Source organism: Rhea pennata, chromosome 18 (assembly GCF_028389875.1).
Source record: "Rhea pennata isolate bPtePen1 chromosome 18, bPtePen1.pri, whole genome shotgun sequence".
Lineage (NCBI taxonomy): Eukaryota > Metazoa > Chordata > Aves > Rheiformes > Rheidae > Rhea > Rhea pennata.
The window spans coordinates 10047813-10072707 of NC_084680.1; the positions used below are offsets into that span (position 1 = coordinate 10047813).

General features: G+C 41.9%; 2 protein-coding genes across 3 annotated transcripts in view; one reads left to right on the top strand and one right to left on the bottom strand.

Moving 5' to 3' along the window:
* Nucleotides 1-57: 57 nt before the first annotated feature.
* On the bottom strand, nt 58-9408 carry TTF1 (transcription termination factor 1). 2 transcript variants are annotated; one of them, XM_062590771.1, is made up of 13 exons: nt 9356-9398; nt 8880-8973; nt 8412-8511; nt 7349-8229; nt 6098-6342; nt 5441-5626; nt 4064-4142; nt 3657-3787; nt 3010-3235; nt 2608-2697; nt 2322-2387; nt 1545-1630; nt 58-1104 (listed from the first exon to the last, which is right to left on the bottom strand). In XM_062590771.1, exons 4-13 carry the CDS (start codon nt 8215-8217, stop codon nt 941-943), a joined length of 2142 nt encoding a protein of 713 aa, XP_062446755.1. In that variant the 5' UTR covers nt 8218-8229; nt 8412-8511; nt 8880-8973; nt 9356-9398; the 3' UTR covers nt 58-940. The 2 variants fall into 2 exon arrangements, with proteins under 2 accessions (XP_062446755.1, XP_062446756.1); XM_062590772.1 differs by lacking the exon at nt 8880-8973 and having other exon boundaries at nt 9356-9408.
* A 352-nt stretch (nt 9409-9760) lies between these two features.
* The window catches only part of CFAP77 (cilia and flagella associated protein 77), a 61662-nt gene continuing 46527 nt past the window's right edge, over nt 9761-24895 (top strand). Inside the window, exon 1 of the mRNA XM_062591313.1 lies at nt 9761-9895. Within this exon, the coding sequence (XP_062447297.1) occupies nt 9761-9895 (135 nt within the window). The remainder of the gene's footprint in view (nt 9896-24895) is intronic.

Here is a 24895-nt window from a genome sequence, read left to right on the forward strand (position 1 = left end):
AAATCCTCACTTACCTATATAAGCAAAAAACAATGTCACAACAAACACAACTCTGGGTACTGCTTTCTAATGCAACTTTACAGGAAATATAAACAAGCCAAACATACATGCACAGTAAGATTGTTTACATTCACATTGTCAATTTACAAATAATTATTTTAGGCAAATGGTTAAAAATATCATACAAAGACATGAGTACAATTTTCATTTTATCCCTTAGTTTCCATATTAAAACATAGAAACTCTCCTTAGTATAATAAAAATATATATACTGTCCATTTTCTCTCTGTATTCCAAAGAAAACATTCTAAATACTTCGTTCTGGTTTGCATGACAACAGTTTATAATTAATAATGGACATAAGCCACTTTTTTCCTGGAAGAACTGAAAAAAAGAGCATCTCTACATCAAAACATGGAAATCAATAATTCTTAAGAACATAGTATCTGTAGAAAAAAATTGTTTTGCTGTTTCCCCTTAGAACATGTGTCTGAAGATTTGGTTTAGAGATATCTAAAATCAAATAGAAAGGCTTCTTCTTGGTCGAGCTTTTTTCCTTAAAAAAAGAAAAAAAGGATTTAAAAGTCTTTAAAGTGCTGAAAACCAAATTCACACACAAAAGGTAAACAGCAGTTTCCAGCTCCACAGAATAAAAACAAAAGGAAAAAATACCTATTTTTGAGTCTTGTAGAAAGCAACATGAGATCTTTAAAAATGGAAAAAAAAAAACCCAAAACCAAAGATAAATTCCTAGTAACAAAAGGTGGCACAAAAGCTGTATTTACCTCAGTCTTCAATATGAAACAAGAAAAGCAGGCATGCCTATCCTTGCTTTTTCCATTATTTCACAGTCCATATACCTGCAGTAGCCGATCTGTGTCCACTTCCAACTAGATCCATTTTGCATCTTAAATATGTAGACTAGGAGTTGTTAAGGCAATCAATTATCACTGCCTTCACTGGAGTCAAAAATTTCACTGAGCTGGAAAACCTTCTTCTGTTGGCTGGCGGTTGAATTGTCAGAACTAAGCTGTTTCTTTTTCATTTTTTGCAGCTTTTCTTCAAGTTCTGGAAGTTTCTCATCATAGAGATAATCAATAATTTCTTTGAAAAAAAGAAAAAAGTATTCTTAATTGATTCTTCGCCTTCTGAGGAACTAACAATGTTTCACACTACAGTTTAAATTATAATCATTTTGACAATTCCCCCACCCTTTCTAGTTTGACAAAATATATAAATACATTTCTTAATCCATAGAAATCAAAGTACTAAAGAGATGAGATTGCTAAGTACTGCAAGAAGAGTCTACTGAAAGTGTACTAAATGTCTCCCTCCCCCTCCGAAACACACACACACAAAACAAGAGAGGATTCAGTAAAATAAGTACAAAGCTTGTGGCTTTTAGCCAGTTTACTTAGAGGAAAGCTAACTGAGTAGAATATTTAGGAATAAGTATTCCACTAAATATTTAGGAAATTTGCCCACTTAAGATTCAAACAAAAACTTTGCTTTAAGGAATACATAAAAATAGCTGGGATACTGACCAGGAAAAGTCTTTTTTTGCCAACAAGGGACACAGGAGACCTTTAGCCTGTAAAATTTGGCTTGAACATAGGCTCTAGGGACACCTCTGAAAAGGGAAGAGTTCAAAGAATTAATAGGTGCAACAAGCTGTTACAAAGTCTCTGTATTACTCAGTTACCCATTCATGAGAATAACTCCAGTCAAACAATGTTAGCTTTAAGTAGAAAGAATAGTCTTGAAATCTTAATAAAAAGTCTGCCAAGATAGAAATTCCCCTTAAAGTAAGCACCTAAAACTATCTTGACATTAGGCATATTTATCACACATTTAATAATAAGAAAAAGCAAATGAAATATACTACAGAAAGAGTGCTGTATATAAAGCACAGCATTCACAATATTGGTAATTTCATATTCAAAACTTACTCTGTTTGGAAGAAGACTACCATGATACATTCCACATTCCAGTAATTACCCTTTTGCTATTTATTGACTAACACTTGGAAAAGTTCTTAACAAAAGACTTTAGCACACAGTATATAACAGTTTTCATATGTAGAAAACACTGGGAAGACCTTAAGGATTACTAGGAGCGGTTAAAATTAAATTTCAGCACTGATGGGTTTGGTTCATTATTCAGTATTACACAAGAATATATTGCTATGCGTTACCAAACTAAGTAACATTTTCTACAACTGCAAACGTCTAGACACATGGATTCCCTTGTGGAGTTTAAGGCAGTTTGCCTCAATTATGTGCTGTTTCCAAACGAAGAGAAAAAAAAAAAAAAGTTTTTACCCAATAGCATTACTGAGTTCTTCCCAGTTTACTTCATTTGCATCCTCCACTTTCATTTCATACAACCTGAGAATGTAATACAGAAGAAATTTGTAGACAGAATTCAAGAAATAATTCAACAATGTTGACACTTCCCCCCAGTCAAAAGCCAGAGGATGTTTTGTCCAGAAGAAAGCGTCTGCAAAATCAGTATAAAACTGCACTGCATGCCCTTCTCAAACAGTAAGCACAACAAACACAACTTATAACAATAAGAGACACAAAACACATTAACTTTGAAAAATACCTTCTAATAAGATTGATTTTGGCCTGTAATCCTTTGGTCCCCTTGTATAACTGCTGTCCCTTGGTCATCTTGCTTGTTAAAATTGAAGTCCTTTGAAAACAAACAAAAACATACTTTTTTCAGGAAATTCTAAGCATCAAAAGAAAGAGACTAAGTGGCACTGTCACCACAGAGAAGCTGCAATCATACTTCAAGACCACAGTGAAGAGAAAGTTTACTGCAGCTAGCAAAGTTATTTGTCTCTTAAGACACATAGATGCATTTGCAACACCTCTTCTGTAGTCTACAGTCTGTTACCAATCTTAACAGCAGAGATCACAGTACAACCGGTTTTACAAAATCAAGTCAGACAAATACTCCCCAAAACATATTTTGATAACTAAATCTAGTATAAAATCTTACCATTTCTGTTTACATTGCCTCCAGTATCTAGTTCCCACTTTAGCTTCAATCTCAGTCCAGGGTAATTTCTGGTAGAGCTTTTCACGGTCGATTGAGCGATTTCTACGTGACTTTTCTGATGATGAAGACTTCTCATCTTCCAATTTTGATCTTTTTGTAATCACCTCCTCCACTGCACGCATTAACTTACGTGTTTCTTCCTTAGTCCAAGGACCATAATTAATAGCTAAATTTTTTTAAAAAAATAATGGTTAAGGCAGAATTTATCATAAAAAAGTGTTACAAATTGAAGTATTTGCATTTTTTAACTCTCATTTACTGGATCAGTTTCTTAACATGCTTCCCAGAAGCTCTTCTGCATCCCAGAGGCTTGAGGGTCATTTCAGCCCAGTGACTACAGAACGGCCCTGGTTCCAAGTAGGAGTGTCTATTTTAACATTTGACTGCCAAATTCTTCTCCCCCAAGTCCCAGGACATGCCTGCCAGGGTATTAGTTCCATTAATAAATGAAGTGGGATGAATTCAGTTCTCTCCCTCCCCCCCCCCCATTAGAAACTGGCCTCATTTAGGGCACATACAACCCATAATTAAAATAACTGCTCAAATTGCAATGCACAAAAGGAATTGTTATTCTTAAAATTACTTACCCGACTTGATTTCAGAGTATTTCATAGCAACTGAGAGGTTAGAACGAGACATCATCTCAGAAATCTTCTTCCAATCATTGCCATGTATAGCATAGTACTTCTTTAATTTTTCTTTTTCATCCTTAGTATACCTAGTAGAAGAAATGGGCACAGCTTCAGCTGCAAATTCAAAATGCTCTAATATCTTAAAAGTAGCATACATTTCAACATTACTTATCACTACCCTTTCAAGTCACATTTCAGTACAGAGGAATTGATAAAAATCCATCAGAAAAACTTAACCGTCGATTAAATCACAGTAAGTGGCACAAATGGGAGAGATGATCTTAACTTGTATCCTTTAATATACAAATAAACATCAGAGACTGGTATTGAGCCTCAGAAACTATTTAAAATTACTTACTTACCTCCCTTTATAATTATTTGGGTCAAATATCTTCCTTGCTCGATAATATATCAGTCTCCAGGGTCGTGGAATGCCCTCAGCTGGAAGATACGATTCACACTGTTCAGAAACATTTTTCACACCAAAAAAGACACTTAAAAAAATCCACCCATAACATACATTTTCATGAATGTTATCAACAAAACATCCTCTCCATTCAAAAGTATGTATTCTACAATGCTTCCAAAATTGCATAAGAAATAGTCTGAACAGAAATATTGAACAGTTTCAAAGATGTAATTTTTATGTTTGTGGTAGGCAAAAAAGAGCTGAGATTTGTGAATACTGACAGGTAGCAGATGATCGTGTGTGCACATGCATGCATATGTGTAGACACACACTTGGAGCTAAACTTCAGACTTGTCAAGCACAAGCCTGCTGCTTGCTAACTACAACTAGTAGGGCTGGTTGTAAATTTTGATAACACATGGACTAATCATAAGTAATATATATACATTGAATCCTCCAATTAATAAAGACATATGAGGCAGAGCCACTAATTAGGAAGCTGATCACATACTCTGCTTCTGCATATAGACCCTTTAGATTGGGAAAACTAGAGGCTGGGGGGCATCCAGTAAAAAGAAAGTGAAGACCCTCGCTGAAGAAAAAATCCTGCAAATGGGAGGAAGATCTACAGATACAAATGCCAAATCCACTGCGGGTTGGGATTTACTCTGTCTTGCTGTGACAACGATACAGAGTAAACAGAATGAAAAGCCACCTGAGAAAGTGCACTGAGTAGATTCAGACCGGTTTCAAGATGAACATTTGCTATTTGAAAGGAAGTTTTCTAGTCATATGAGGGAGAAGCCTAACAATTAAAATTAGGATAGACAGAGAAAAGATTGCTCCTCTTGCAAACAGAAGCCTAGTAATTACAACTTTATTTGCTTTTTTCATGTCTTGGAAAATAACTACTGCTAGTGACCTCATTTCCTTAGGCCATTCTGAATCTGCCATCAATTTACATGCTCTAATAATAGACATTTTCAGAAAGGACAAAAATCATACCTTCCACTAATAAATCACTAAGCTTAGTTATGGCCTAGTGAATAGGGCACCTTTAGATCTTAATACCCAACTACCAGTTCAAAAATTTGTAGCTGGTCAGGATGAAATTTTAATCTCTAACCTCTTCATAACTGAGGATAAATCATGGGAATAGTATACAATACAGACTAACAACTACATAATCTCAGCAGCTTTTTTTTTTTTTTTTGCCAATTTGCAACATTAGTGTTTTTCAATAAGAAGAAAAATTTACAAAACATACAGAGTTATCATCAGGTTGTGGAACACAACATCCAGCTATTTTAAAAGGAACTTGAACACTTACCAATTTTCCCACAGAAAAGAAACTCTGCTTTTAGGCGATTGATAGTTTCTTTCTCCTCAGGATACCTAGAGGTAAACAGGAGTTTTTCAGCATTCTCTATTCCAGTAAGTGATAAGAACTCTTCAACATTTTTCTTGATTTGATCATTTTCCTTCTGGGAAAATCTGCCGAACTTGATAGCAATACCTAAAAATACATAATTTTTTTTTTAAAGAAAAATATAAACAACAAAAAATACTCAAGCTACACGTACCATCTATTCTGCATTGAATTTCAAGTTTACAGAAACTTTTTAGCAAACATATAATGAAAGTTCAATGAATTGAAAAGGTAGAAAAGCTAATCAAAGTGGGACAAAACAAAAACTTGGAGCAGGTAACTTACACCTAGACTTTGGATTTTAATTTGATGGAGGTAGCAGATGCTACAAAGCAGAAAAAAACATGTCCGTTGAAATTAAATATATGAGAGAGAGAGTCTATTAAGATACTGCCTGTTTTATGCACACATGCCCATCACTATGTAACTCAAACTACTGTCACTCACTTGGAATTGGACTGTGCCAGACATGACAAAAAAACAGCTATTTCTCCTCTGCCAAAACATTGCTGCAGCTGCACATTCTTCCCTCACTAGAGCATTCTTATGATGGCTCACCTTGCTTTTTAAAATGTTTAAACCTTGTTAGGTCTCTTCCAGCCATCTTCCTGATTGAACTATCTGACATTTTCCTCACATGAGGAATAAACTCTTCAAGTTCTTGTTTTGCAGCATCCAAATCCAAGACTGAAAACATGCTAGAGTCCAGGCCATCTTCATCATCCAGTTCATCAGAGGCTATGTTTTCAGAAATGGAATTATTCTTGTCTTCCTCTCTATTTGATGTTGTAGGTTCTGGTGTCCTGATAATAACAACAACAACGCCACCATCACCACACTACTAGAGCTCCAAAACAGAGATTTTATTAGTATCTCTACATGTTCACTGAAGAATAAGAAACTATTCCACACACTGTCCCCCTGTATTCCCAACGTTTAAAAGGTGTTGTTTATTATGACGTTTCCGTACCTACAATATCTAAAAAGCTTGCCTAGGTTAAGAGAAATCCCACAGAACTGCTGCACACAGATATACAAAAGAAACAGTGCCTCTTGCTACCAGCAGCAACACAGAACTTTTCCATGTGTCTCTCGCTAGTGCTCATTATCAGTAAGAGCAAAAGACTATTTTTAATGTTATTTTTCATTAAATAATAATTTTAGTCCATTAAACTTGAAAAAAGATTAACTTCACATTCTGGCTCTGGCACCACACTGCATAATAGCATATAGACAAGTGGAGTTCTGCATATAGATTCTACCTGAGAGAAATGACACTCTAACTGTGAAAACCCCTTTTTTGTTGTTGTTGTTTTGTTTTTGTTTTTTTAATTCATTCATTCATTCTTGATAAAGTTATGGGTTCTAGAGGCTGTAAAAGCACCAAGAACTACTTACACGAGTATTCGTTTGCATTGAATTGTAAGTTTTTTAATTCAACTTACTAATTGTTTGGTAAAAAAGCATAATAAAGATTGAATTTAACAACTGGAATCCCTTTACTAAACATGGATTGCCTGCACATGAATTGCTTCTATATTTAGAGTTTTCATATGGGAGAATGGATTTTTTTTTTAATCTAAATTGAAGCTAATGGTACTGCACTCTCACAAACTTCCATTATATTTCAGTGTGATAACCAAGAATTAAGCTCTACAAGTAGGTCTGTATGGAATTTCAACTTACAGTTTAGCTTTTGGAAGTTGGCGTTTTCTTTAAACACATACAATACGGACTAGAAGAAAACGTGGGACTCTGTGATGTAAACATATTTGGGGAGCGGAGAGAAAAAAAAATACCCAAACTTACATTATCTCAGATTCTGAAGATTCTTCAGTGACTAAGCTCCTGCTTTTAATCCTTCGAATGCGCTTAGCTTTTCTAGAAGAACGATCAGCCTCGTGAGTAGGCTTAGAAAGCTGAGCAGCTGCATCCCCAGGATCTTTGATCGAAGCAGGAGAAGCATTATAGTCAGCATCTTCATGGGATGGCTGGAACACTGTCATACTACTATTTTCTGTAGGTAACGCCAACACTACGTCTTCTTGGGTATTTTGTTCTGGAGATGACAAGAATGACTGATTAACCATTACATCTGTGCCTTCTTCTGTATCTTGGGTGATATTGTGTTTTCTCTTCTTCTTCTTCTTTTTTGACTTTTTATTGTCGTTTTTACTATATGTTTCTGAGGTAGGCAGCTCATTTACCTCATCTTTTTCTGGTGATTTTTCCTTTCTTTTCTTCTTAGTAGACTTTTTTACATGATCAGTCTCATTCTCCTGATAGCTCTCAATATTGTCTTGATTTACTTCAGTGCAAATTACATCACTAGGCCCATCTGCACTATCCTCACGTTTCTGCTTCTTTTTTCTCTTTTTCTTTGGGGAACCATCCATTACAGTTTCATTACTGATTTTATCTTCCAGCTCTGCACACATGTTATCTAACAAACGCTGTTCCTTCTCTCCCTCATTTTTCTTTTTCTTCTTCTTTTGACAGACTTCAATGCTCTGCACAGCTTGCTCTTCAAAAAGGAGTGGAGAAGCACGGCTACATTCTGCATTTTGCAGGATTTCCTCTTCATTACTTTCATGTTTCTTATTGTGTTTGCGTTTTTTCTTTTTCTTCTTGAGAGAATCCCAAACTTGAAAGTCATCTGCACTTGCTTCTTCTCTCATGTTTTTTCTTACCTTCAGTAAAAGATATGGGCTTTATTGAAGTACTATAATTTAAGAATTTAATGAAAAAAGATAGTACTTTCGTAAATCTTGGCAACTCTTACTCACACTGTTATATACAGTTACAAAGAAAAACATTTGTATAAAACTATCTTAGTTATTCAGTATTTTCTAAGAAACATAAATATACTTGCTTTTCAGTGCAGCTAATTTTGCAAAGTGACTAGGTAAAAGTGATGTCTTCTTCATCAAACAGATGTGCATCACAGCTGTATTCAGACTTAAATTGCTTTCCTGTAACAACAAAAATACACTTTAATAACTACTAGCTTTGAATAACTAAGTAAAGATAGACAGCTAAACTCAACTCAGCTTACAGTATTAAAATAGTAATGAGATAAAATAATAGATATTACATAAATTAGCACTAACAGCCAAATTCTTTTATCAGGAACTTCTGACTAGCTTTGCCTACATTCAGTGGTCCAAATCTAGTCACAACCTGCTAACTTGAACCGACCATTTGTTACCCAGAACAAATCCATCCCTGAAAACTACAAAGTTCCACTGAGCACACAGGAAGCATTTTCAGCAGATGTTCTACAGCTGACACACAAAGAACATTTACAAGCCAACAGCCCAGCACCCCAGAAATACAACACCTTGATTTTCACATCCCCAAATCAGTTTCCAGCGCTGACCAGAACAAGGCATTAACTCCGCACCGCCGCAGGGAAGAAGCTGCACACGAAGCCTCTCGAGATAAACACCAAACCCCACATTACAATTCAGTTCCGCCCCGCTGCGGGCCACGAGGCGACGCCGAGCCCCTGGGAGCACACGTGCCGCCGCACCAGGCGCGCCGGGCCCCGCGGCAGCGCCCCGGGCCCGCCCGCCTCCAGCCTCCCCGCCGGCACTGCCGGGCCACCCGGAGCCGCCACAGGCCTCCCGGCGGTGGGACGGGCCTCGCCGGGGAGGCCGCACTCCCCTCCCCTCAGGGCCTAGCGCCCTCCCCGCCGGCCGCTACCTCCCCGGGGCAACACGCCCCCCCGCCCAGCGGCCTTCCGCGCCGCCCCTCCAGGATAAGGCCCGCCCGCCGCTCCCCGCCGCCGGGACAGCGCCCGCCCGGCCGCCGCACCTCGCCGCCGCCCGCGCTCCACACCGCGTCCGCCCGCAACGGCGGCCCCCCTCGCCCTCCTGCCGCGGCCCTTCCGTTCCCCTCTCCGCACGCTCCTCCGAGCGGAAGCGCTCCCGCCCGGACCTACCCAAGACCGGACCCAACGGCCGGCGCCGCCGTTGCTAGGAGACGGTGCGGGTTGGGGGGGCCCGGCCGCTCCCGGCGCGGCGGGGCCCGGCGGGCGGCACTGCCCCCCCCCCCCCCCCCCCGGCCTCCCGGGCCAGTTTTGTGCCAGTTTTCCCGCTTCGCCCTTTATTTCGCGCGCTGCTGCCGGGAGCCGCCGCGGCAGCGAGCGTCCCGTTGCCACGGGAACGGGCAGCGCCGGCGCCCGGGGCCGGGAGCGGAGCGGAGCGCGCTGGCGGCGCCATGGCCAGCGGCGGCGGCGCGGAGCCCCCGCGGTGGCGGCGGCCCCCGGGCCTGGCCGAGGTGGCGCCGGGCAGCGAGAACGAGCGCCTGGGGGTGGCGCGGGACAGCATGCTGCGCAACCCGCTCATCGCCAAGGTGAGCCCCCCGCCCGCTGCCCGGGCCCGGCCGGGATCGCCCCCCTCCCCCGGCCTCCAGACTGCGACATGGCCGGGACCTCCCCCGCGACCCTGCCCCTCCAGCCCGGGACACGGCCGGGGTCCCCCACCCTAGCACGGGACACAGCCGGGACCCCCCCACCGGCCCCCAGCCTGGGACACAGCTGGGACGCCCCCATCCACCTCCAGCCCAGGACACGGCCGGGATCATCCCACCCAACGCCAGCCTCCTTCCCGACCCCCCACGGCACAGCTGTCCCCCATCCTTGCGCCACTGGCCATGAGCAGGACCCGGGGGGGGGGGGTCACACCGCATTGCGCATTGCCTGAGCCCCCCGCAACAAAATCGGGAAGAAGTTTCCCGTGAAAACACGGGGAGCAGCTGGAAGCATTTCATTTGCTGCTTGTTTATACAACAAGAGATAAAATGTCTCTCCTCACTTCTCCTTCTCAAGCATCTTCATGTTTTATCACTGTTAAACACTCGGTACCCTCAGAGAATGACACAGTAATTAGTTTGGGAAGGCTTCCTGTAGGACAGCCCTGTGGTTTGTGAAGTGCTCAGGGACAGCAACTGGGAATGCCCCTTGCTGCCACCCCGCAAATGGAGAAGGCCAGCAGCAAGCAGGAGCCCTGCAGGCCACCAGATACTTAGAGGTCTGGCAAAATCTAACAGCCTGAATTAGTACTTCAGACAGGCCACAGAGCTTATAGTCAATTCACAAACTCCTGCACTTCTCATCTTATTGCTTCCTCTTGTATTACAGCTAAACTGAGCCCTGGGTGGGCTTCATAAAGCTTCATGTGTATCTTTAAGCTGAGTCCTGCTGGGACTATCCCTTTTCCACCATGGTTGCTTTCAGTCCGTTCACACTGGCAAAATTCTGTTTGTGCCCCAAAGCTGATCAGATTTGGCTTGTTTGGATGCTTGCCACTGATTTTGTTGTCTTCTGTTTGATGAGACCTGTGGGATCTATCCACTCCTCCTGGGCAACCTCTACCACTACGGCAAGTTGCACGAGTTGGAGGAGAGCTGTGCAAGGCACCACTCTTGCAAACATAAATACCCTGTCCAACCAACAGCTATTTCCTGGAGTCCCCTCCCTTAGCAGGCAGCTGAATTACAGCTCTTGTCCCCTGGATGGCACTAGTAGAATAGCTTCTTGCCTTAACCACTTTTTTCATTCCCAGCGATCCTCATCAGGAAAAAAAAAATCTATTTCTCCCTCAGTGCTATATGGACGCAATTGTTGCTTCTGACGGGAGAGAGAAGAGAGGGTGGCTTCAGTTGGTGCCAACCCTCTCTGGAGCAAGCAGCATTCAGGCAAACAGCAAATGATTTGACTAGCTGCATTTTTTCTCCTCTCCTTATGAGGGCAGCCAGTTCTGCTCAAACTCCTTATTTTTTCCCTCACAACATGCAGTGGTGACATTTAAACTGGTGCTGTTCAGCCTGTGCTGCTGTAGTTAAGGTCTTGAGTTCCCTTGATAATCTTTCCTCACCACCATGCTTGGAAGTTGGCCATAAAATTTCAGATTGTGAACACGACAGGAAATTTGGATCTTGCAACATCTAGTATCTTCTTTTGCTCATGAAGCGTTAAGATTTCACTGAGCAGTTACATTAAGAGAGCAAAGAAAAACAGAAGTGTATTTTGTGTCATAACTCAAGAGCAACTTTGCTTTTTCAAAACCAGAACTTCTAGTCTTTCTGTTCCCTGGCTCCTTTAAGTTTGCAATGATAGGAAATGATGATGGTGTTTTTGATTAGAAGTAGCACTGGGGCAGGATTTCCTAACCTAGCTATCACCCCAAAAGGATCTGGTGCAGACAGGTGCAAAACAAATTATGATGCCCTGCATGCAAGTACAGAAACCTCGGTGGGATGAAGGCAGCTGCAGCACTAAGGGGCCAGGGAAGATGGGGGAGAGCAAGAGGAGGCAGGCCAGTATCCTCCTCATCCCTCCAACTGCTCCCCCCTTTCTTAGAAAAGCATATAACAAAAACGTGTTAGAGAAAGATGTAATTATATGATGTTTAAAGTAACTGAAGACATAATTGCAGGGGCTGGGCTAATCCTACTTATTTTCACAATGTAGTCACATTCTTTATTTGAAAAGAGGTATAAATCACCAGTCAGCACAGTAAATTCCAGGTCTACCATTATATAACTGGAGGTAATCCTGTTGAGGATAGCACCTGTAATATGGTGTATATGTTGCAGTTAGATTATATGCAGTCACCAAGAGTATGTTGACTTGTGTGGGAGTCTTGTCTGTCTGGGCTGAGCCGTTCGGCTGAGTGCTGCATGTCCCTAAAGCTCAGTCGACAGTGTTAAACCCTCAGGTCCCACAGGCAGTTTGCTCAGCTCCAGGGTTTGAGTTTTTGCCCAGCATGACTGTTGCAGAGCATCTTGGCAATGGGATTTCTGGGCTGTTATAAAGCGTGGGATATTTTTATACATCTCCGTCTGGATTTTTGCTATCTGGCCAAGGGAAATTCAAACCTGAGCAGGTTGTGAGAAAAGGTAGAGACAATTTCAGCAGTCTGGCCAACTTCTCTGCTCTCAGGTCTTCTTTCCAGGAGGGCTTATTTCTCGGTAAGCCAGCTGGTGGAGATGTAGGAAGATCTGCACCCATGTGACTCAGTTCTTTAACATGAAGTAGCTGGGCTGTTAACAGGGATGCTTTTTCACTCTTGAAGTCAGCAGTAATTTCACCTCACATCAAGTTATGTCATAGTGTTTGTGCGGCAAACTCCTCTGGCCACCATCCAGCTGCCTTCCTACACTGCACCATGCCCCGCTGTTCCCAGCTGCTGTATTTATCAGGGTGCCCTCCACGGCCAGGAGGTCACTGCAATGGGACAGCAGTTTGCTCTGTGAGCATTGGTACGTGGCCAGGTCCCACTCACTGCCACACACACCCCCGTGCACACACACTCACCCCCTGTCAGCAAGCTCACAGCACCAGTCCTTTGCCATGTTTTCTCTTCATGATTCTGTCTCAAGTCCTGGATCTCTTCTCCCCTTGGGGAAGCTCTCCAGACCACGCGTTTTGGACAGCCACCAAAGGGGGTGGCCAATGTGGGTCCCAGCATCCATGCTGTATGGTGCCACCTGAAAAAACAAGGACAGGCAGATGGCATAGGAGAAGGAACAGTGAGAGGGCCCTGAGGAATGCACAGCTGGCCACAGCTGCACCAAGCAGCAGATACCCAAGAGCCTAAACGAGGCACCACAGTGATAGATGGGACACTTACTCACCAGTCGTCCTCCCCCTCGTGTTTGGTCCCCTAACCTTCAGGGTTGCAGTGTGCTTGGAGCAGTGAGCACAGCTGGTGCAAATGTGATGGCTCGCCTGCTTTACAGCAACTAACAGCAGGATCCCCTTCTTCCTCACCCAGTTCCCCCACATTCCCTGGGAAGAGAGCATCACATAACCAAATGGAGACCATGCCCCGGCTGGCTGCATTTCAGGCTGCCCTTCCTGCCTCTGAACTGCCCAGCTCTCTTCTCTCACGGGGATGTGTGCACACATACTGTTTTTAATCTGTGCTAGCTGGCTTATCTTTTCACATAAGCATTTCTGAGCAATGAACGTTCTGTCATTATAGAGGGGATTAATGAAACTGATAAGTTAGTTTATCAATATATGTTTGCCTGCAGTATAAAACTGAAGAAGGCATTTCATCTACTGATGCCAGTAAAAATCTTAGCAAAGCATTTTCAGCTTGTTTGTTTTTACCAGTAAAAGCCTTAGCAAAGCACATTTTTCAGTACAAACTTACTAAAAACCACTCTGCCTTACAAAAATAAGCAAACTCTAGGTAGGAAACACAAGACACCACCATACTTAACCCCCAGCACACCTGAAATTCACTGCAGAACAGCAGCTCCTCATAGAAGTTTGGTTATGTTCATATAATTTCTTCCAAGTAACATGCCGTAATTAAGCATGACATACCTGCCAACATCGTTGTGTCACCAGTTTATAATTGGACAGATCCCCAGCGTATGAAGGGTAAATGCAAAATCACAGCTCACCCAATCTCTTTGATACCCATGTATCAAAGCATGCTCTAACCTGTTAAAATATATACAGGGAACATGCAAAAAATGGGGTCCAATAACTGCTCTGCATGGAGCAACTTCAGAGTTGAGTGTCATCTAGCTGGCATTCAGACCTGAAACCAAATGTTATGATATTAAGAAGAAAAAAATTGCAGCTTTCAGAAGCTGCAGGGAAGGATGCTCCCCTTGCAGTACCTGTGAGGCAGGCCTCTCTGTGCTGACCTGCCACAGCCAGGAGGTCTTAATCCATCATCTGTACTGCAAACAGGATAACCAGATTTAATAAACAGAAGCTTTTAGAACTATTAGAATGCACAATATTTGCTTTAAAAGCTTGTTGTTTACATGAAAACTGATGCCAGGCCATTTAAGCTTCATTTTCCTATGCTCTTCTTTTCAGCTCCGAGGGCTAGAACCTTTCTTTATAAAATTGAACAAGAGCTGTAGTGCTTAGGCTATGACATTTCAGCAGCGTGTACAGCTAAAAAAAAAAAAACTCACAAAACTATAGGACCTGACACACCAATATCCTTGGTTTTGGCAATCTCAGCAGAAGGAGGGATCAATTAGGCCAGGGAGGCTGAACAGCCTTTTTCAGTGAAGAAATGGATTTCCACTGCACCTACCCAAGACACTGTGGGTAGAGCTTGCCACCCGGTCACCCTGCTCCATGCCCAGGGAGAACAGCTCAGCGCTGGTGAAGGCAGGGCACTAGGCAGACAGCCAAGGACTCCACTTGCCACATGGGTACCAAGTAAAGGGGGGAATTACTCACCGGATTTTTCTTTGTACATCTCATCATGAAGCATTTCTAAGTCAGCTGATGTATCACACAGCAAGGCACTGGTGAGTTGTTTCCCCCACCCCCCAAAAAAATAAACCCACAAAACCCTTTCTCTGTATCTCTCCCCAAAACAAAATGGACAGCTAAAAAGGGGAAGCAGCAGCATTTTAATCAGACTAGAAGAGTTCTCACATCATGAAAAGATGCCATAATCATGTAATAGACAAACATGAACATGCGCACGGTGTGAGTAAGGGTATTTACTTTGATTTGCAAAATGCGCTCATTAAAAACATCTTTTGCAATAGTAATTACTAAAGGGACAGGTTTTCCATCACCCCAGCATTGAAGCTTTTATTAGCAGGCTTGAATTGTATCATTAACAGGGGTTTTATGCATGTAATTGTTGTACTCAGTCTTTAAGCCTTTACTTAACTCCCACCTTAAAAAAAAAAAAGAAAAAGAAAAAGAAAAAAAAAAAAAGAAAAAGAAAGAAAAAACTCTTTTCTCCAGATTCAGTCATCTTCTTTAGTAGGTCCATGCAGCCTCCTCATCTCTCCTCTGCTTGGAGCAATTCCTGGGGTGCAACTGAGGCTTCATATCTGGTGTGATGTTGACTAAAGATAGACAAAAGGCCCCAAACGTGATAAGGTTGTTTGCAACAGCCCAGCCCAGCCCAGCCACACCCACAGACACTTGGGTAACTTTCCTCAGGTACTCACTGTGTTGATTTAAGTAGCTCTGTCCCCCTTCCTAATACATGCCCAGTTTCAGCTGTTTGGAATCAAAGCATGGATTCAGAACTTGTTCAGGGCCAAATTTTAGTTCACCTGTCTCAGGTGGGTAACTCCTGTGATGGGAAGGTGAGCAGTCACAAGTAATGCGAACTGTATTTGGAATAAGCTGGTGTTTTATTTGGTGTTAATTATACTATTTACCTCAAATCACTACATGTGCTGAGCATTCTGCCTTCTGCGCTTGCTGCTTAGGGACACTGAGGATTAATTAGTGTTCATGCAGCATTTTGTGTGCTTATTACTGTTATTATTCTATTGCTGCTACTATTATATTTTTGCAATCTAAAACCAGTGTTTTGTTTGTAAAAAATGTGTTCTGAAATATCTGCACTGTACAGCTCAATAATTCATTAGAGAAATAAACTAATAAAGGTCTGGTTAGTCAAATAATCATTAGGTTTGGTTCTGAGCTTTGTCTTGCCAGTGCTGTGACTTCTAAGGGTTTGCTTCTCAGCATGAACTCATTTAAGATTTTAAATGAATTATTTGGTACAGTAGAAATTAAACTCCTCATGAGCCTCAATGCCCTCCCACATTCTGCACAAACACCTCTGAAATAAATGAAGCATTTCCAAAAAGCAAGTAAACACTCTGCGTGAATGAAAAGAGTGGAATTTTCTCCTGGTTGTTCGAAGGCAGGACTTAGGCTGCAACCTGGCAGCTGTGATGCAGTGGTCAGAGAGTCAGTGCTAGGCATTTGTTGCTGCTCACCCCAAAGATTGGCATGCGATATATAGAAGCAAGCAAGGGGGCATTTTCATCCTTTACATGAACAAAAACAATGCAAACTGGTGAGACTAATAAGCCCAGAAACATTACAAGGTGAATGCCTTTCATGTTCATGAAGAATGCCTGTGTTTATTTGTCTAATACAATGGAAATAAAGCTTCAAAGGCCGTTTGATTTAAAAGTGCATTATTAAAATCAGCCAGCACAATAATAACCATTAGACTAAACTGTTGCATTAGTATGACCCTAACATCAGTGTTGTCTTAGCAGAGAACATCCATGCAACCACTTGCATGAGTTGTTGGCGCTACAAAATCAGAAATTAAGCTAAAGGAAGAAAGAACGCACAGAAAAGAGGTAAAAAGTAAAATGAAAAAAGGTCACAAATGGGTCCATCCATAAAATAAGGCTGCACTATTCACAGTGCACCCAGGGTTGTGTCAGGCTATAAATTTTTATGATGAACCTGAAACTCAGGCCGTATTGTCTGAAAGATTTAAGAAACTTTGAGGAAGAGCCAACATCAGCTTACAGCGGAGGCCCCAAACTGTGTTAAGCCAAGAGGTGATTTTCAGACTAGCTCAAATCCAAGATGCCATGCAAAAAGTCAGGGGCGTTTGAGTCCCTGTCAGACAGAGGGAAAAGGTTTGCAACGGTCCTCAAGACAGCTGTGTATAGTGTCTTGCAGTTCCTTTCCAAGTTTATTCCTTTCTGCCATTTCAAGAAAAACTTGGTAACGTGCCCTTATTCACAAGCTGTTCTCCAGGAGCCTTGAACAGTCTGAGGGCAGCACCACGGACCCAGCTAAAGCTTATAAGAGCATGAGAATATTGCTGCCTTATTTCCTCGCCACCTTCATACTCCTTTCACCAGCCACAAGAAATATCCCGGCTTTCCTGGAAGAGGCACACGAAAGTGTGCTGAGTGTACAGGAAAAAACCCAAGAGGGTGGGTAGGAACTGCGCAGTACTGGCAGGCATCGCGCAGGCATCAGTAGGCAACGGCCGGAAAGAAAGCAAAAAGCGCTGCTTCCTTTTTAAACCTTTGCTTTACCACCGAATTCAGTTCCTCTCTTTTTGAATACTGTGCAGCAGAACATAGAGCAAACAATACATATTCGTGGTGGTCACAGAGACCAACATTTGTAGTTCCATGTTTTTGCAAGTTTTTAGCCGTACTTCCCCCAAGGGCGGATTTCTTTCCATGCAAATTCTTAGAGACGCTCTTGTGTTTAATTACTGTATTGGAGAAGCCTTTTTCATCTTGCAGGGATCATTTTGTTCTTGCTCGGCTGCTGGCATTGTACAAATTAGACAAAACTTCTAAATTTTTAAGGGTATTTTCTTTTGTTTAACCTTTTATGTTCTCTAAAGTGCAGCAAATTACGCTATAACTTTTCTATTCACAGTAATTTATCTGAAGAGACATCAATAAGTGGAAGTAGAACCCTATTACTAGATTTCCCAGGGCAGCCTTTAAGAAAACTTTATTATCAGTGGAAATATGTCCAATTCTAATTTTTAAAGTAAATCAGTGTGCTGTTTTCTGCCTAAAAAAATTTACAAATAGAACTTGATTAAAAACACTAGTATAATTCCTATAATTCCCAGCTGGAAAAAAAAAAGAATTGAAAAGCAAGCAAAATATATTATGGAAGATATTGCTTGTATGATGGAAGAGCAAACTCGTCTGAAAAACAAAAAATCATTTTAACGACAAGCTTTGGGCTGCCTGCGCAGGTAGAGGAGCCTCTTTGTTTGCAGCCTGCTTTCTAAGTTAGCAGCGGCCCTTTGCCTTCATCCTCTTGGATCACCTCCTGGGTCGCTGCGTGCCGCTTTCCGTAAGGACGGCAAGTACCGCGAAGTACCGGGCGTTAAAGCCCGAATACCCGCTGAAGCACCAAGGCTCCCCGCACACCGTGAGGAAGGTGCTTCCTCCCTCGCCGCGCTCCTCCTCCCGTCGCTGCTGCCAGGGGCTTCCTCGCTGTCCCAGCCTCCGCAATCAGGGAGCTAAAAATTGTTATCAGATTAGCCGCGGTGCTGAAACGCACAGTCCCGGATCGCGCTCGCGGTTAGTTAGCATTTAGATAGGCTGGGACGGGGGTCTGTACAATAGGCATCAAAGCTGAACTCTCGATGCGGCAAGAGGGATTAATTTCTTTAACCAACATGCCTGATCTGGCCTATCTCATTACCCTGCCTTGTCAGTGTCGATGTTAGATTTGATTGAAGATTATACCATTTAGGCCTTTCCCCTGTTTTCCACAGAAACCGGGCCTATTGAATTGCACATTCTTCCATGGGCCCCTGTCAATACGCAGCGGCCTGAGCCTCTAATTCTGCTTCATTTAAACTTCATCAACTTTTCCAATCAAGTGGAAGGATCTGAAATAGGCTCCGTAAGCAGAAAGGCCCTTTTTCCTTTTGTCAGATAATTTATTCCGTTTTCTCTTTCGCTCCCCCTCACTTCCCCACCTCTTTCTCTTTTTCTTCTTTTCGCTCCCTTTCCCTGATGCTGAAAATGAGATTACAGTATTTAAATGACTATGATAATCAATCGGGGGACCTTGAGCCGAGATTGAGGTTAATTTTTCTTAGCAGAACAAAGAAGCGTGATGCCACTGGGGATTTGAAGGTGCAATCTGTGTTTCATGCTTGTATTCCTCCCCCCTACCCGAAACTGCAGTTTTCAGAGTCTTTTCTTGTTACTAACTAGGCAGTTGTTGTGATTTTTAACAGAGGCAACCCCTGGGAGAGAAGAAATGTAATTTTGGGCTGATAAACAGCTAACAGCCTTCAATCAACAATTTTAATAGGAAAAAAAAATTCACTTACATGATGTGACTGCAGATCTAATGAAAGTGCTATCATTACTGTATTTATTTTTAAATATACTTTGAATAATTTTCCATAGTGGTATAGCTAGTCAATCCAGCCTGCGCAGTACAGTTGTGAACTTTTAGCTGAATACCCGCCTTTCATTCAGCCACTCTTTCAACTTAGACGCTTTCTTGGTTGCCTGAAAAAAGTTGAGACTTTTGTCATAGTTTTGCTAATTAGAAATGGAGTCACTATGTTCATCTTAAACCAGCATTGAAATGGCTCATGAAGTGTTTAGATAATGTATTTTTTGTTGTAACATGCCAGCATTCTCTCGCCTGGATCTTTCCCCTACCCATCTAAGGAATAGAGAAAGAGAAAAATATGTATTTCTTTGCTTCCATCCTAGCTGTCTTGTCAGTGCTGTTTTACATGCTGCCACCCAATGTTATCTTTTATTTGTGTCAGGAGAGAGGATTTGACAAGTTCAGTATACAATGTTCATTTGGCAAGGCAAATTTTTCATACCAATTTTGAGTAGAAAATGAAACCATCTTTCAACACAATGAGCAACATCATTTTTGGACAGACTTATTATGAGGAGAAGAATTGCAAAACTTTATTTCTTTACACAAACCCCAAAACCCTGAAAATGAGACATTTAAACAAACAAAAAAATGCATGTATGAATGTTTGAGGCCCTCAGTTTGTTTTAGAAATAAAAAATAACCACCAGCTGCTGTCAGGTAGCTGTGGCCTCCTTTTTGTTAATCAGATGCTGCTGAAATTGGTTGCATTGTAATGTAGCTCTGTTTCTAATCTTTTAAACTGTCAAGAGACTGGGAAAGGCAGACTATCTTTAAAAGTTTGTCAGTGTTTGCCAAGCAAAACACTCATTAGTCAATGGTAGCATAGGCTGAGCTCCTCAAAAATGCCCAAGACCTACATGAGGTAGGGGCTAGGTCTCACCGTGTTTCAGAGAGATCAGGGTACCTTCCCTTCCAGCTACATTTTATGGCTGCACTACAACCTCTGAACTATCCAATTAATGGAAAAGTCTTGTCATAAAATCTGTTTCCTATGCTCCGCTGTCTGTTTGGACCCACTGTCTGTCCCGAGTTATGCAGATGCAGCAGGTTCCTTGGAGAAGAGGCTCTTAGTTTTGGCTTCATACAGCCCCTGCTCCAGTGTGATCTGGTCCGTGGCAAGGACTCCCTACTGCAGCTGCATAGCAATGACCCAGGACTGTTAAATACATGTTTTCTAAGGAAGTGCGTTGGAAAAGGTCTGTAGCACCTTTAGTGAGCGACAAGCTCATTTTAACACGCAGGACCTCTGCAAAGTTGGAAGATGCTATTTAAGGGCCTTGTAGTGGGCTGTATGTCTTCCTTATTCTGCAAGTCCACAGGAAACCTCAGCCTTCAAGGGAAACTGGGATGATCTTTGATGCCCCAGCTATGGCCCTGTATGAATTTTACCCACAACAAAAGAGCAAGAAGCCCAGAGGCCCCTGTCCAACCTCAGCAGAGTTTGAAGAAGCTTTGTGTGTATCTTGGAGCACTGGTTTGCACTGATAGTGTTCCCTCTTTAAGCAAATATTGACTCACCACAGGGAAATTAAAACTCCATTAGATGTGCCACATTGTAGAGCAGACCCTATTAGAGCGGTCGAGTTGCAATTAATTGGTTTCCTCAGATATTACTTAATTTTGGGAAGGCGTGAGTAGACGGGAAGGACAAGGCTGATCTAAACAATAATTTCTTAAAATGACACAATCTAAATAAACTAATGAGATGATTACATAGTTATTAATCTAAACCTAAAGAAGGGTCAGGAAAATATTGGGTATATAACAATTTAGAAAAAAACGGCAGAGGTAATATCATTCTGGTTTAAATCATCGTGAAGCAATCAGCATTTGTGCTTTGAGGTAGATGATGGTTTAGCAGATTGATTATATTTCATGCAAAAACCTGCTTTTCAAAGTGTGTCATCTACTTTTCTTTGCTCAATTGTTTAACTTTTGAGCATACAGGCAGAAGGAGGCCTCTGCATACATGGCGCTGCCGATTTCGATGTTGGTTTTTAGTTAAGGTTAAATTGAGATTAAGAAATAGAGAAGGGAATAATGAGAGAGGGCCTTGTAAATAGGACACTTGGTGGTACAAGTCAGGAAGAAGATCCCCAGCAGGTTAGGCAGGGGCAACTGGTACCACTCACGGTGTAGTGGAACACAGTGGCCAAGCTGGGTGACCGACAGATCCACTTTATTAGCCCGGGAGGCCCCCGCACAGGCAGCCCCCCTGCAGAGAGGCCGCTGGGTGCTCAGGCTGCATCGGTGCAGCCCCGCCGTGGTGTCCCCCGGCCACTGCCCACGCAGGCAGGTTATCCAGCCCCCTGCTTCCACATAGCTCTGCTGGGCAGAGCTCGTTTGCTTGCATTATTAGGGTGAAAATGTTTTGGGTTTCAGGAGAATAAATAACTAGGCCTTATAAATCATTAAAATGTGCTATAAGAAAAATACAGGATGACTATAAATAGAAAACAAAGCAGCTCATATATAAACTTTTACAATGACTATTACTCAAACTATTGTCACCATCTGTTTTTAAGCACATTTAATATCCGTAATCTCTAGAGACTGACATCCTTTCAAAGCCCAGTTCTTTTGCTCAGGCACTGGAAGTGTGTTGGTCTCCATAAGCCTCCACTGATGTCAATGAAGAGCATTTAGTGACAGTAGCTCAGGTCCTGTGACTGGCTCAGTCTGTCTGAGCAGCACCTCATTACAGCAAGCAGTGAAAGATCTGAGATGGGTACCGAGTGGCTGATCCTACAAACCTCCACAGATACAGACCTTGACTTAATATAGAATGAGCTCTATTTAACAACATGTTAATCTTTCTGCAATTTCATCATTATTGTCACCCTTTTCATTATTACTTAGACAATAAATGATGCAGGTAAAGTCAAGCTTATCTAGCTATTCTTAAACCTTTCTCAAGGAATATGCACATCTTTTCAAAGAGACAGATAGTATCTCTACATTCTGCTTAATGCTCAAACTGAAGCCAAGATGAGTTTGATTTCAGGGGGAAACAAACTGGACTTTGTGCTTTCAGACTTGAGCATTAAGTGTTTGTATTCTGTAGTATGATTTTATTTTCGTCATGTGAAACAATAAAGTAGAAGTATTCGGTAACTAATATACATCGGTGCAACTTTGCACCCAGCTGCAAAGAGGAGATCTCAAACTGTCAGCTATCTTCAGCTATTTGGTTTACAGCTCTGAAAAATCAAATAGCAGCTTTGGTCCAATATGATTGTCACTGAAAACTCCACAGTAGAGTACTTTGACTACTTAAACTCCTGAAGGTAGCTAAGAGATTTTTCCAGAGGAAAGGCTGGGCTGCCTACACTAGGCAATGATGAACAATTAGGGGTTACACCACATGGGTATACTGAAGAGCCCTTAGGCACATACTTGGATGGAGGAAAGCAGGCCACAGATCTGGAGAGCAAATCCTGACAGCCTGAGGTGCCCATTCTTGGTAAGGAGGAGGCTTTGCGCAGCTTAGATTTTAAGAGATGTGTTTGCATCACTGTTTTGCTGGGCACAAGTGAGAAGCTGTTGCTGTATGGTACAGAGGGAAAATGATTTATTTGTTCTCAAGAGTTAGAAATAGCCTGGAGCCAGAGCATTCAGATTTTCCCAGCTGTTGGGTGTTTAGGATCTGGGATCACACTGTTCTGTTTGTTTCCATTAATGTGGCATGGAATCGTGATCATTGCAGAGACGGGAGATCTAATCATTGAATTCCAGCATCTAACTCCTGATCAGAACTTAGCAACTCAAACTAGTCTCAAAATAAGCTCTGCCCTGCCTCTGGAGTCATTCAGCCTGGCTCCAGTGGCCAGGCACAAGTTGCCCAGGTGTCATGAAGAGCAGAATTTGCTTTTCTGCTCTGACACTCCTGAGACTGGACTCCCAGGTGTAGAAACAGCCAGCTGGAAACACTGGCTGAGGATTTCTTAACAGGCTAAAACTGACTAGATGGATTTCTGCAAAAACAAAATTCACCGAGCAACAATTGGAAAAAGCAATTTTCTTTTTAGGAAAACCTGGGTACTTGTTTTGTTTTTATCCTAAACTCACAGAAACAGCTTCCTAAAACATGACACCAGCCTCTCTTAATCAGGGTCTGCCCCTCACCTCTTTCCTGCAGGGCTGTTAGCATGCAGCGGTCCTTTTAATTTGAGAATTTAACAAGTAATTCTAAATTGGGACTTTGAAAAACCTGTGATCCTATCTAGCATGTCGATCCTATCAGATATGGCTCTGTGCTTTCACTATATTGAAAACAAAGGGGGAGAAAGTCTAACACATGGTATCTGCAACTAGAAAGAGCTTTACTGTAAGAGGATACTGAGCTGTTTTTATAAAGCTCAGTGTTATGCTTGAATTATGCCTGAATAAAGAGAAAGAACATTGTTAAAGGGCCCAAAACATTGACCATAGTGGATCTTCTTTCTTCCAAACCATTCAGTGGTGGTGTTTTTGGCTGTTAGTGATTTGGTATTGTATTTATAAGCCAGCAGGGTAATCCAGAGAGCAGCAGGAGGGGCAGTTGCCTTAAATAAAGCTTTACAATGCTGCTAATTAAAATGATCCTTCCTCTCCCTATGATGACTAATGAGACAGAAAGAAGAACCAGGGAGGGTTAATGAAAATGTTGCCATGAGATTCCCTACTTTTAATTGGTCTTTTTAATGTTTTAATCTCCTTTATGATGTGGGAGTGGAGACAGAGAAATTTTCTTTCAGGCTTTCTTGTACCGTGCTCAATAGGTTTGTAACGCACAGCTTTTGAGGTGTGCATTTCTGTATGTAATAAGAGTCTATAAGCAAAAGTCTGAGAGCAAGCGTATGTATGCCTAGAGATGGAAGAACCAAATTTTGTACTTATCTGAGGATGAAAACAAAAAACCTATTTTTAGGCTCAGCTTCCAAAACTCTAAGGGAGAATCCATACCCTGAGAACTGAGGCCGAGATCTGTTGTGAAGGATTGGCGCTGATGCTCAATAGTATTTAGAGCTTTAGGTCATGATGCTCTATTAAATGCAATATTTATCCCATGAGCATGTCACAGTTCACCTCAGATGTCAAGAATTCAATTAATATTCTATTTAATAGAACATGCCGTGACCTAACCTTTTAATACTCTTAGTGTGTCTGAGCCCTCCTTATTAATGTCACTCTCTAACTTTCCTTCTCAGCTAATGCATCTAGCAACAACAACTGGGATGGGGAAATTGGAAGCAAGGAGAGAGGGGAAGAGATTTAAATTACTTTTGGACCTCACTGTGTGGCTTCACTAGCTTTATCCCTTGTAAAACTCAGTTCACAGGGAGTTAGCACACCCTGCTTTTCCCATTTTTATGGGGTTGACATCTTGCAAGCTTCAGCTTTCTATTGATTCAAAAACACAAAAGGCACCACCAAATTTTTCATGGTTTGAGTCAGTTATTTCCATTGAAACAGCATTTCCCCTGCCTCACATCACATTATCAAATTTAGGCTTGGGTGAAAGCAATCATGTGAGTAATGCTTGCAGGATTAAATCTTTGTCTTGAAACTTCACCTGCTTACTGTGATGGTGTGCTTGTATGTAGCAGAGATTTTGGAATTGCTACTGCAGAATTTTAACTGTATTGCATCTAAAAATTGTCTCTGAAAGTGGGATCACTTGAATGCATCAAGATTTTCCAGATCAGATT